This window comes from Paralichthys olivaceus, chromosome 22 (genome assembly GCF_024713975.1).
Source record: "Paralichthys olivaceus isolate ysfri-2021 chromosome 22, ASM2471397v2, whole genome shotgun sequence".
In the NCBI taxonomy this organism is placed as follows: domain Eukaryota; kingdom Metazoa; phylum Chordata; class Actinopteri; order Pleuronectiformes; family Paralichthyidae; genus Paralichthys; species Paralichthys olivaceus.
Window position 1 is genome coordinate 10,817,769 of NC_091114.1, and position 12,487 is coordinate 10,830,255.

Here is a 12,487-nt window from a genome sequence, read left to right on the forward strand (position 1 = left end):
GCTGGATTTCAACAGGTGGATGGGCCAGATGTGCCGGAGCTGAAACAGAGTCGAGGAGTTTGATCCAAAGTTTGTATTTCCATCAGTTATTTGATCATTTCTGGAATTATTAAAGGTTGTTTACATTGAAACAAAGAAGAACCAAGTTGTTGTTAGCAATAAAATCTTTATCTCTCACTACATGAACTTTTGTGTTCATGCACTTAAAACAACTCAATAAACCAAATAACACATAGTTGTTCATCATCGTAAAAATACAAAGGTGCTGTTTCAAATTTCAGAGAAATCTTGCACCAATTGTTGAGACATATCTCTCAATATCATGCTTCTGCAGCAGGGTTCATCATCTGGACACCATGAATGTATGTAGCAAATATTGCATCATCACACTGAATGAATGTTTTTGAGGATAAGTGAAAACTTTGCCGTGCTGGTGTTGGTAAATGAAAGTAGGATTCATTATATGCAGATGATACATGTCTGTATAATAATCATGGCAATCTGTCAAATATCTGTTGAGATGTTCTTATTTGAATCGAAGTGTTGAACCAGCAGACGACCGCAGACTGATCAGCAAACCAAAATCTATTGGGTCAAGCTGCTAACGAGACATAAAAACCTTATTCCTGTGTTTTTATAAATTATATCTCAATCTCCCACAATCATTACTTGCTAGACAAAGGGATTAAGACTCACAGAGAAATTTATAGACCATTACTCATCACCATGTCTGTTCTGTCAACAAGCCTGTAGTGATGGATGAGAGCCACACTTTTCCCAACAAAACAAGCCCATTTGTCCTTGTCTGTCAATACCTTAGATAATCCTCCAGATCTGCAAAAGGACGATTTAATCTTGAATTTTTTGTATTTTTTATCTCAATCAACTGATGATAGAAGTGCATGTTTACAACATCATGAAGTCATCATTGGATTAAATACAGAAGCACATGTGGGATATTCAACAGAGGTTTTTTTTTTAAGCAGTACGAGCAACACATCCAAATGAATCCGTCTCCTTAATGAGCTCCCCTCTCCTCTTCGTACTAGAAGAAATGAGCAATGCCATGAGCAATGGCAGTGATTCCATCATGCTTCATTGCGACCGGCAGATAAGGACCACCACCCACATTAGCACGGAGGTAATTATTTGGATTTCTGCGAGCAGGTGGTGATGGAAGCCGAAGAGTCCCGTGATCAGACTCCAGAGCATCGGCAGATAAACATCAGGGACTCAGAGACAAACTGACATCGTCCCCTGCAACACTCCCGGGGAGCCCCCATATCTCTACCAAACCTCACAATCAATATGCACTGCGTGTTGAACTGCAGATTCATCCCTTAAGATTATTAGGATATTTATATTTATATACTTTCTAAAACATTTCTCTTCTGATGTTATTTCACATAACTACGCAGAGTGTGGAAAAAAAAGAGGCTATGTTAAATTATTCCAAATGACAGGGGGGTCCCCAGAGTGTTTTCTATCTTGCAGGGGGTTCTTGACTAAGAAAAAAACTGAGAACCTGGGGAATCATTAACTCCTCCTTGTTTTAGTGCTTGCTATCTTAGCTTGATCTTGGGCCCATGAAACTTCAGCAGGTTTTTTTAATGTCAAAGAAGCAGAGGCCTGTGAGCAAACACAGTGAGCATTGACAAGCTCCAAAACACAGAGCTGAAAGCAGAGAAATCAGACTCGTATTTGTAGGTGGAAGTGAATGAACTAAGTCAGGAAATATATTAATTGATACTAACAAAACTATTTGAATCAGCAAATTGAGTCATAAGCCCAGTTAACTTACACCATACTGCCATGCAACGTTTTGCAGAGAATGCAAGTGGCTTAAAAAATCAATATGCAGGACTAGATTAAGTTTATGTTAAGTTACGTTAAGTAAAAGTCATTATTATTATTGCAGCCCTGTAGAGCTGAAACATTGTTGCTGTGTTTTTCTGGCAGACGCTGCAAATACGTGACAAACCCATCTCCACTTTAATCGGCTCATCTCCTGTCTCTCCCTCTTTCTGGCTGTTGCCGCTTTTGTATGGAGGTTTCAAGTCATCACAGATAAGGAACGTTTTCACACTGTTAATCAGATCGTCCTGACGATCTGCTCCCCTGAAACATGCACAGCTTGGCATGGTGTTTTCCTGTGAGACATTCGCCTCAGATCTAATCCCCCTAAGCTCCAATCCAAAGCACTGATGGGAGATGGCAGGCGGCTGCGGATGAGTTACCATGGAACGATTATGAATGTATGATGCAGGAGAGCACGGCTGGGGTCAAAGATGCTCACCAGTAAAATGTCCAAGGAAACTTCAAGTTTTCTTACAAAGTCATATCACAGCATTATAACCTTGCAGTCTCTGATTTCCATTTAGACTTAATCCAGAGAACGTTTGCTTGTGTTTGCTTTTTTCCCAGTGCCGCCTGCTTCATATTCATGCATTTAAGCAAAGTTGGGAGATCAGCGCTTTGCTTAAAGGCACAACTCGACTACAGGGACATGACATCACATAAAATTAATAGACCCCAGCTGACATTATAAAAAGCCAGTGTAACTGTGGAGTGCTGACCGAGACAAAAAAGACAACAAAATAAAAAAAGTAGAATTGTTTTGTCTTTGTGGCAAAAAAGGACAGTTTCTATTACCCAGGGATGAGTGCAAACGGCTCCTTCAGGGCACCAGTCCTCCATTTTGCCGGCAGTCATTAATTAGATCTAATCAACACCGCAGGGAAAAGTTACTGTCAAGACTAATTAGCCAAAATGGAGCTTCTGTAATGGGAAACAAATGAACAACAATAGTTAACTGTAGCAGGCTGCTCCGTGCTTTATGACTCATTCAGTCTCAGCAGGAGAGATTTTTTTTTGGAGCGGCGCCGCTCAGAATCATATCAGCACTTGATTACTATTTTGAAATGTCTGAACGTTTGGCGCACTAATGGGTTTTGAAAGACAAAATGATTTTGAACGGGCTTGTCTGTGAAGAATATGCAGACACATGTGTTTATGTCACTTTGCTGGAGAAAAGCAGGGGCAGATCCAGGAGCAGAGAGCCGGGGGGCACTTGCCCCGGCTGAAATCTGATTGGCCCCTTGTAAAGATTTTATTACAAATATTAAACAAAAAGATATTTTCATAAATCTTTAGAAAAAAATCTTTAGAAAAAAATCTTCACAAAAAATTTACTTTGACAGATTATTTTACAACATTTTCACAAAAATGATTTTCACAAAGATTTACAAAATGTGCTTGAACTAAGTATTTCTGAATATATTAAATGACGTGTGCTTTGCTCAAAGCCACAGAGCAAACAGTAAACAAGTAATGACTTAAATGAGAATCTTGCTGAATCATGAAGTGTGCATATGGAGTTTTCACATGTAATGGGCTCTCTGTGTAAATTGTGGTCCTTTTATGTCCCCTGATTTCAAAAAATCCTCAATGGGCCAATGAGCAAATGTGAATTTGTGAAGATCTGATACATTCACACAAACACGCACACACAACTCTGCCAGGTTGCCCATTGTTAAGCACCACGCAGGCTCCCCTCCAACCCCAGGCCTCAGAGGTCATGAGAATTGTTGACTTAATCTTTTCGTCTTCCTCACACTACTTCTGAGAGTCAAGGCAGGGGAGTAAAAAAGAAGGAGCCTTTGTTTCTCCTCCAGCGCTGCGAACAAAAGGGGTTAGGATTGGGGGAGAAAAAGAGTACATGCACACCACCTGCAATTAAGAGCTTAGGGTTCGTCCTCTTTAGCACAAAACCCCTCTGCGAGCAAGTAGAGGAGAGGAAACGTCAAAGATTAGGTGGGAAATACTACGAGGGAATTAGAAAAGCTGTGAGAATGAAGACGTTTGTCACAGAATATTACTTACAGGATGCCTGAGGACAGTCACCTGATACCCTGTGGAAGAGTAATTGTGGAGGATTTGATAACTAGTGGCTATTGATGACGATTAAGCACTCTAACGACCTGGGTCAGAGGTTTGCACCACGGTCACACACACATCATGAACTGGCCTCTGTTTGCCTGTCCATATGTTTGAGTAATTAACACGTGGACATCTGCCGGGGGAAGAGAAGGTGTTAAGTCGTGATGAGAAGCAGAAAAAACAGTGATGATATTTAGAAAACAGGCAGAAACCAAAAAGTTGTTTTGCTCAAGTGAACTTTACTGAAAATGCCAACTTCATTAAAACAAAATTGGGTCAAATGCACCGAGAGCAAATTAAAATCAACCAAAGGAGATGAGATGATTGTAATTAACATCTCTTCAATCAGGCAGGAGTGTGGGAATTACACCGTGACGTTTTATTTTTTATCGTCAGACTCCAGTACAATAAGATCTTCGATGAACATTCACGTTCAGAAATATACAGGTGACACACTTGGAAACTTTGGGCGAGAAAAAACAAGAGGATTATCTCAATTTTACATCAATTCTAATCAAAAATGTTTTCTGTGATGGATTCATGTACAGCATCATGCATTAAGATTCAACTGCAGATTTACAGAATTTTATTTTTGTTTATTTATATTGTTAAATAATGGAAATATATTTCTTTTTTGTTATTTTTATTTATTTTTCCAATTTTTTGCTTTTTTCTTAAATGAACTACGTCACCACCTTGTATGAGAAAGAGCGTTTCTGCATATTTTCTATTGACAGATCAACACATTCCGAGCTCCGTGCTGCGTTTTCATTCAAACACCATGTGCACGCCATTGCCAAGACTTTTTGTACGGAGACAGAAGAAGCCGGTCTCTGAGCTGCAGGACGCTGATGTTGAAGCACTTTCTCCCCCTCACTTTTGGATCACTGGGGTTTCAGTTATAGGCGCAGCGCGGCCTCCGTACTTAAACCCATAGATTGTCTCAACTGGAGATAATTAGAAAAACTCACTGTTGCATCTTATGAAATAAGGTCAGCTGGTCCTCCCCCAGTGAGAGGTAATAACCAGAGGTATTTACTGTATTTATCTGGAAAGGGGGCGATCTTAATTTGCTGCAGTGAAACTCTGCTCCAATAGTTCTATAGCTGGAATGTGAGTATGTATGTTCCTTATTCTGATGCTTCAGGAAACTGAGTAGAGGTGATTTAAGAAAGATTGATTCATGGGATAATCTATAAAAGTACAAAAATCTGTGTTACTTACTCAAAACCACATTATGTCACACTGTTGTATTTAAATTCCCAGGGTTACACATTCATATTGACCTCTGGCGAAGTTTAATTATATTCCCAGAGGTTGAACCCTGCCTGCTGCACTCTCACACTTCATCATATTTTTTACACGGAGGTTATGTTTTTGTCTGCGTTTGTTTCTTAGTTGGCAGGATTACACAAAAACTACTCAACCGATTTCTGCAAAGGTTTGTGGAGGGGTGGGGGTTTAACCTGAGAAAGAACCCATTCAATTTAGGTGCAGATCCAGATCAGTTGGTGGAAACAAGAATTATTCCTAACTACTTTAACATTGCAAGATCTTTGTTGATTTGTGCATCTTGATGAAAAAGATCATCATTGAAGTGTAACCTTCCAGTCATTTTCAGAAAGTACTTCAGAAACAGCATCAAGGTTGCAGCTGATGTGTGTTTCTAAAAAAGACACTTGTGTAATTCTGTCTTCCAAATCCTGTCAGTGCTACACCAGGGGTCTGCTCAGGAGGTGGCTCTGCGTGGTGCCTGGTCCCGGGTCATTTACAAACCCACACCCAGGCCATGCAGGCATAGCCCCCCGGAGCAGCCGGAGCACCCTGCGGTGGGTGGCAGCCCCGGTCCCGGCAGAGGCTGTGTGGGATGTAGGCCAAGCCAGGCGTGTAATCCCTCTCTCAGAGCTGAAACGCATCGTCGATGCAGGAAAATAAATATGGAGGGGTGAACCACTGGATAAGGGAGATAGGGGAGGGAGGCTATTATGAAGAAGAGAGGCTGCAATAAGACAAGGGTTGGTTTCAAGGTTTGAAGGGATGCAACTTTTTACTTGATCGGCGGAATTTATAGAAATCTGTCATTGGTCTGAAAAACATTAAATGCATAAAAGAATTTAATCAAGTGTTTCATGCTGAATTCAAATCATGTGGTGATCTTCCAAAGCCAAAACTCAGTGCACCAAAAGAACCTGCACAGAATGATTCCACTGAGTAGATCATTATATTTGTTTGTGCAGGTTTTATAAGTTCTTCCTTGGTCCCTGCACAGCTCACACTCACATACTGACGCTCACTAAGTGTTTCGCCTCACTCTTTCCTAATTTGGATCAATTATCCCATTTCCCCTTCGTGAAACACTGTTTCTCATTCAGCATAATGTGCCGGCGATTTGTCAACGCTGGGTCATGTGCTCAGCTCCTCACTATTCATGTACGCTCTCGTCAGGGTGACTGAATGCTCGCTTTCTCTTCCACTGTCTGAGGCTAATTTGAAATTCAAATATTGCCTCATTGCTGAGCCTCAATAATATTGACTTTCTGTTACTCTGCAGAGGCAGCGGGGGATATATTTAGGACAGGATTGTGTATTTCTAACAGTACACATGCATCTGGGGCTTCTCTAGACTCACAAACTGAAAATGTCTATTTAGTTGCTCTTTCCAATCCCACGAGGCTGCTTTTAAATATTGAAATTTAAGACTGAACTCTGTACAAATCTGTTGAGCAATCGGGGGAAATAAAAAAAAATGCAACTCCTGAAAAAGTTTCACCCAAATCTAAATATCAGTGGAGCAGTTTTTACAGTGTGAACCTGACCGTCTCTCACCAACACAGAGCAGTTGCACCAGTTGTCCACAAGATGGCGCTCTAGACCCGTGTAGTTTCTGCACACAGCAGCATGGAGACACATGAATCTGTTTCATACGTTTATTTACTAATCACATTCAGTGAATTGTTTAAAAGGCCTTGAAAATCTATTTTATCAACCTCTCAATGTGAACAAAGGGGTCCTGCACTGTTACAACAATATTCAGTCCAAGATTTGAACAGTTTTAGTTATTAGTTATTTAGATAAGTGTGAGTATTACAGTATATGTGATGTAATTTACTGGTGTGTCTAATTAAACTGTGCCCTATGCATCAAAATGATAAAGGAAAAAAAGGGGGAAAGGAATAATCTATTAATGAGTCAATTGATTAGATCAAAGACACAAATATAACACAACACACAGCAGGGTCAGGTGTGGTGTTCACATTAATAAGAGTAATTGAGACCACTGGGGCTCAGCAATACGGTGAAATGATCATTGAACTAATTACATGTATGAAACAGGAGTCATTAGTGAGATTATACATCAGTGTGTGACATCACAAACACACACACACACACACACACACACACACACACACACACACACACACACACACACACAGAAATCTCAACAGACTGCGTTACAACAGTGAAGGTGATGGATGGAGGACGAGTGGACCTGTAGACAAAAACAATGATGAAATACGTGGCACAGAGAGATCAACTCACTACAGTTAACAAAAACACAACCAAATACTGGCACTACCAAATACTCACAACACAACCAAATACTCACCATACAACCAAATAATCACAATGGAGAAAATTAAAAAGTAAATGTACATACATGCCTGTTGTTACCACGGTGTGTTTTATTGTGACTAATGTTGGGTCTTCTTTAATTCCTTAGATTTATAAATATATAAAATATATATGAAATATACATAAAATACAATAATATGTCTATTTCAACATTGTAATCGCATGATTCTGATATTTTTGCATTTTTGTATCTGGTTGTGTTTTCTATGTGCTGCACACGTGTGGTCAGATTGAGAAAGTTTTCTGTATTTACACGTGTTTTCTGAAGTTGCAGTGTGTTGACCTCTCAGTGCCAGCGTGTATAACATCTGTGTGCGCTGCGTCCTGGGTGGTATTTGTCACGTTAAATACGCATCATGCCAACAGTCTATAGTACACAGTGTATCAGGCGAGACAAATAAAGAGTCAAAGTCCAAACAGTCTTTACAGGCAGCAGTAAAAGGGATTAGGAGAAGAGACAAAGCTGCGATCAGATTCTAACTCACAGCTCTATCATCACTGTTGTATTGTAAAACATCACATTTTATAGCTGTTGTGTAATACAACTGTAAATCTGCTGCCACTTTATGATACCAGCCTCCAGGAATCAAAATAAGAATAAGATTCAGCTGCATTTCCATCCTCAAATTCAAAGTGGAATTTTCAGGACAACTAATTCAAGTATTTCAAGTATTTGTAGAAACATGACAGCTTTTGTTTTCTACTGAATATTTAAAGTATCAGCTGCTGTTTCCAGCTTTTGTCTTTGGACAGTTGGACACAAGAGCTTTATTCAGGAGAGGAAATGTGTGCTCTCAGGGCTGGACTGTGAGATTATGGACTTTATGAATAATACTGAATGCATTGTTCATGCCTCAACAATGAGATGCCACGTCCATTTAACGTAACAGGATTAAAGCTGTGAAGCACGTAAATCTAATATAACAGATCACCAGAGCTGCAAAAAAAATAAAAATATATATAAATATTATTATTATTATTAAATTTATTTGACTAGGAACCTTCAAATTACACTGTCTGTGTTTTTTTTAAACTTTCTTTCAACAACACATTATTGTTTTTTGACTCCAAATCAACTCAACCTTACATCTCAACCAATATTTTGCAGTATTTTGCAATATTTTACTGTCCAATCTTTGCCCCTCATAAGATTTTAACAATAAGTGCAGCTTGATCTTGATAACAATAATTTGACAGAACAATCTTAATGCCCTCTTGTCCTCTTAATCCGTCAGTAGTTGTATTTTTTTGTCTTTACACTTTGGTGTTTGTAAGTAATTGACAGCTAGTAATTGCCCCCCACCTAGTGCTCAGTGCTGTAATCTGCAGGAAGAGCTTCTCTCTGTCTGCAGGACTCTGTTGGACAATTGGACACTGGAGATTTATTCTAGAGAGGAAATCTGTGCACTCTGCAGATTATGGACTTTATGAAAAACTGCAACGATAAACATGACTGCAGCCTGAAGTGTGAATAATAATACACCAACAACCTGAATGAACTTACTGCCTGCAGTACTGCCAATGTCTACACTAGTATATGACTGCAATTTCCAAAGGATGGAGTAATCTGCTGTAAATGTCGTGTTGCATCATGCACTTTACCCACAATAACTAGCTGTAAAGGTGTTTTATGGTATTTAACTGTATAAAACCAGCAACGGTGAACAGTGTGTAACAACAATCCTCTAATGTTCCACATGTTAGAAAGCACAAATAGTGACGAAACTCTACAAACACACTAGTATGGCTCTTTATGCACAAATGGAATGTTTTCAGCGTGAGGTATTTTCTCTTCTGGGTCACTGCTCTTTGTAACGTGCCAGCTCAAGTTGTCAGCGTCACATAGAAAGTCCTGCACAACTCATTTCCATGCCAGGCACAAACAGGGCGACAAAGAAAAGACTGTGGGACAGAGAGGGGCTCAGCCGAGTGGCTGCCATGGGCATCCATGCAAACGGCCAACTCTTTTATTTTTTCTCCTCTTTTCTCTCCTGCAGAACAGTGCAACAGTGTTCGACTGTGCCAGATTCACCAGGGGGGGGGCGGTTGCCCTCCAGTTATTTATCAGTGCACCCTCGAGGTCGCGTAGCCATCGCCCTACATTTTGCCACAGTCTTTAAATGGCCACATCAGCAGACAGATAATCAGCGAGATAAAGGAGAGCATCTTCCATGCCAGCTCGGGGTGGGAGCGGGGGGGTGGGGTGGCAGGGAGGGTGTGTGTGTGTGTGTGTGCGTGTGTGTGGGATAGGGGAGGGGTCCATATATATGGAGGCCCTGCGGTCATTCACAGTCCCACGGTCTGCCTTTGCCTCATCACCAGTCGCCCTCAACCCAACACCAGCCCGCAGCCATGACATTCAACGGAACCTGGAAAGTCGACCGCAATGAGAACTATGACAAGTTCATGGAGAAAATGGGTGAGTGTGTGTGTGGGTGTGAGAGAGAGAGAGAGAGAGAGAGAGAGAGAGAGAGAGGGTGTGTGTGTTCACAGTTTGTAAAGTCATGGTGTATCTCTGCTCTTCTAATAAGGCCTTGTGATCTGTCGTTAATGACAGTGAGACTGAGTTGTGTGTCCAAGCAAAGTTTGACATCCCTGTATGAATGTCGCGGTGAGGTGTCGATAAACTCCAAGTAACTATGACCCATAACATTCGCTGCTGCTGGACTGAAGTCTATTCTTTGGACTTGGACTCTGATTGGAGAAAGGAAAACTTCTCACTCATCTATTTGGCCCATTATGACAACTACTCATCCTCATATCCCTATTTTTTCTTCCTGACAAGATATCAATGTCATGAAGCGTAAGCTGGCGGAACACGACAACCTGAAGATCACCATCGAGCAGACCGGGGACAAGTTCCACATCAAGGAGTCCAGCACCTTCCGCACCAAGGACATCGACTTTACCCTGGGCGTCCTCTTCGACTACAGCCTGGCCGATGGCACCGAAGTCTCGGTGAGTGTCCAGAGCCAGACCTCACGACATTTCATAAAGTCAATGCAACCAGACACTGGACACTTATTTTTCACAGTGATGGATTCATCACTCATGTGGAGAGTAAATGAAGAAAGCTGTTGCCAATGAAAAACAGCCTTAAGCAACAAAACGTAAAGAGCTTCCATCACCTACCCTGTGTTTTTGATCCAGGGTACTTGGGAGATGGAGGGTGACGTGCTCAAGGGCAAATTCACCAGGAAAGACAACAACAAGATCCTGACAACCACCCGAGCTGTGGTGGGAGGAGAGCTCGTACAGGTCTGTACGTCTCGTCCATCTCAACTCGCTTCCAGTGCAATATGTTAACGTGTCTGAATGAACTAACGCTAACCTCGTCTCCTCCTCGCAGAGTTACAACTACGAGGGAGTGGACGCAAAAAGGATTTTCAAGAAGCAGTAACACGCAGAGTGAATTTCTTATTCTATTTTTTACATAGACGACACCATATAGTTTTTTTTTCCCACCACTAACAACCAGTCATGGCCAAGTCTCGTGGGATTTTACTGCGTATACCTCAACAAGTTTTCTGGTAGGAGAATAATGGTCCACAGTGTTTTGCTGCTTGAATACCAATGAGTGGAAGACAAAGTGGGGACCCGACAAAAGGCCGACCCGACAGCTACAAACAATCCTGAGAAGAAACGAGAAAGTGAATAAAATCAGCAGCGGAAAAAAAGCAGAAGTCATAAATATTAAGTCCAACTAGCTGAGGGAAAACAGCCGTTACCATGTGGCGCCCAAAGAGCCTCAAAAGAATCTAAAATAAAAAAACAGTGGACAAACACCGATTAAAGGGTCAGTTCACACAAATTTCAAATAACATATGGCTATAGATGTCGCTACATGCATATACATAAAATTTAAGATTTATTTGTCCAGATTTTGAAATTTCTATCTGGATCATAGAATGGAGGAAAGGGGGTTTCGGGAATTTGGAGATGTTGCCATAGAAACTCAACGTTGCTCGGGATAATCCACAGTTCCTGTCAAAATGCTGATGGATTATTAAAGGAATTTCATGCACGTGTGTATTTGCGGTTGTTGAGTTTTTAAATTAAAAATCTTCCTCCTCCATCATATCGGGCAAATAAAACCAAAACTATACAAATGATTGTATTCAGCTACATGTGAGTGAGACACTATGGTCGCTGTGATTTGGGTCAAACAACAGACTTGAACTTGACTAAACTTAAACCTACACTAATCTCCATCATTGTGAAGCAGCTCAATAACAGTCCTGCACAACACGAGATCCTGTTTCTTGTGAACCAGCAAATCTGCACTGATGATTCATTCATGTCCATTATTCAGTCTGTAACAATAAAGCAATTTTAATATACCACACGAGTCTATCAGTTATTTATTTCCCTCACACTGGAGCAATGTGTACAAAGACTGATGAATGAATTATAAAAGTGATGTGAATAATATTTTATAGCAGCAGAGTCATGTTGCCTCCAGGACACTTATAGCATGTGGTATCAGTCCATCCTGATCACATGTCAGTGAGAGCAATACATGATTCTGTAATTGTCACTATATAAATAAGAATGATTTAGTAATATCACATTACAGCAGCATTAAAGTCTCTCTTTTATAACTGGGCTCTGGTTGGATCACATGATGACAGCAGGGTCTTGTGCTGTCATGCGCCTGCCTCTGTGTGTGTGTCTGTGTGTGTGTGTCTGTGTGTGTGTGTGTGTGTGTGTGTGTGTGTGTGTGTGTGTGTGTGTTATCCTCAGCGGTGGGTCAGAAAAACACACATTAGGGAGTTGAGGGTTTCTCACATGATGGGGTCGTAGACGTGCTGTGAATCATGATGTTCATTCAAGTGGTAAAAAACACTCATGAAGTTTCTTCCTTTGCTTTGAGAATGAAGAGCACACATGCACTGAGCCTCTTTCACCACAAGAG

General features: G+C 40.9%; 1 protein-coding gene across 1 annotated transcript; it reads left to right on the top strand.

Moving 5' to 3' along the window:
• Positions 1-9,831: 9,831 nt before the first annotated feature.
• On the top strand, positions 9,832-11,915 carry LOC109634712 (fatty acid-binding protein, intestinal). Its single transcript, XM_020095402.2, has 4 exons — positions 9,832-9,991; positions 10,358-10,530; positions 10,723-10,830; positions 10,922-11,915. The coding sequence occupies exons 1-4, from the start codon at positions 9,925-9,927 to the stop codon at positions 10,970-10,972; spliced, it is 399 nt and encodes a 132-aa protein (XP_019950961.1). The 5' UTR covers positions 9,832-9,924; the 3' UTR covers positions 10,973-11,915.
• Positions 11,916-12,487: the final 572 nt, after the last annotated feature.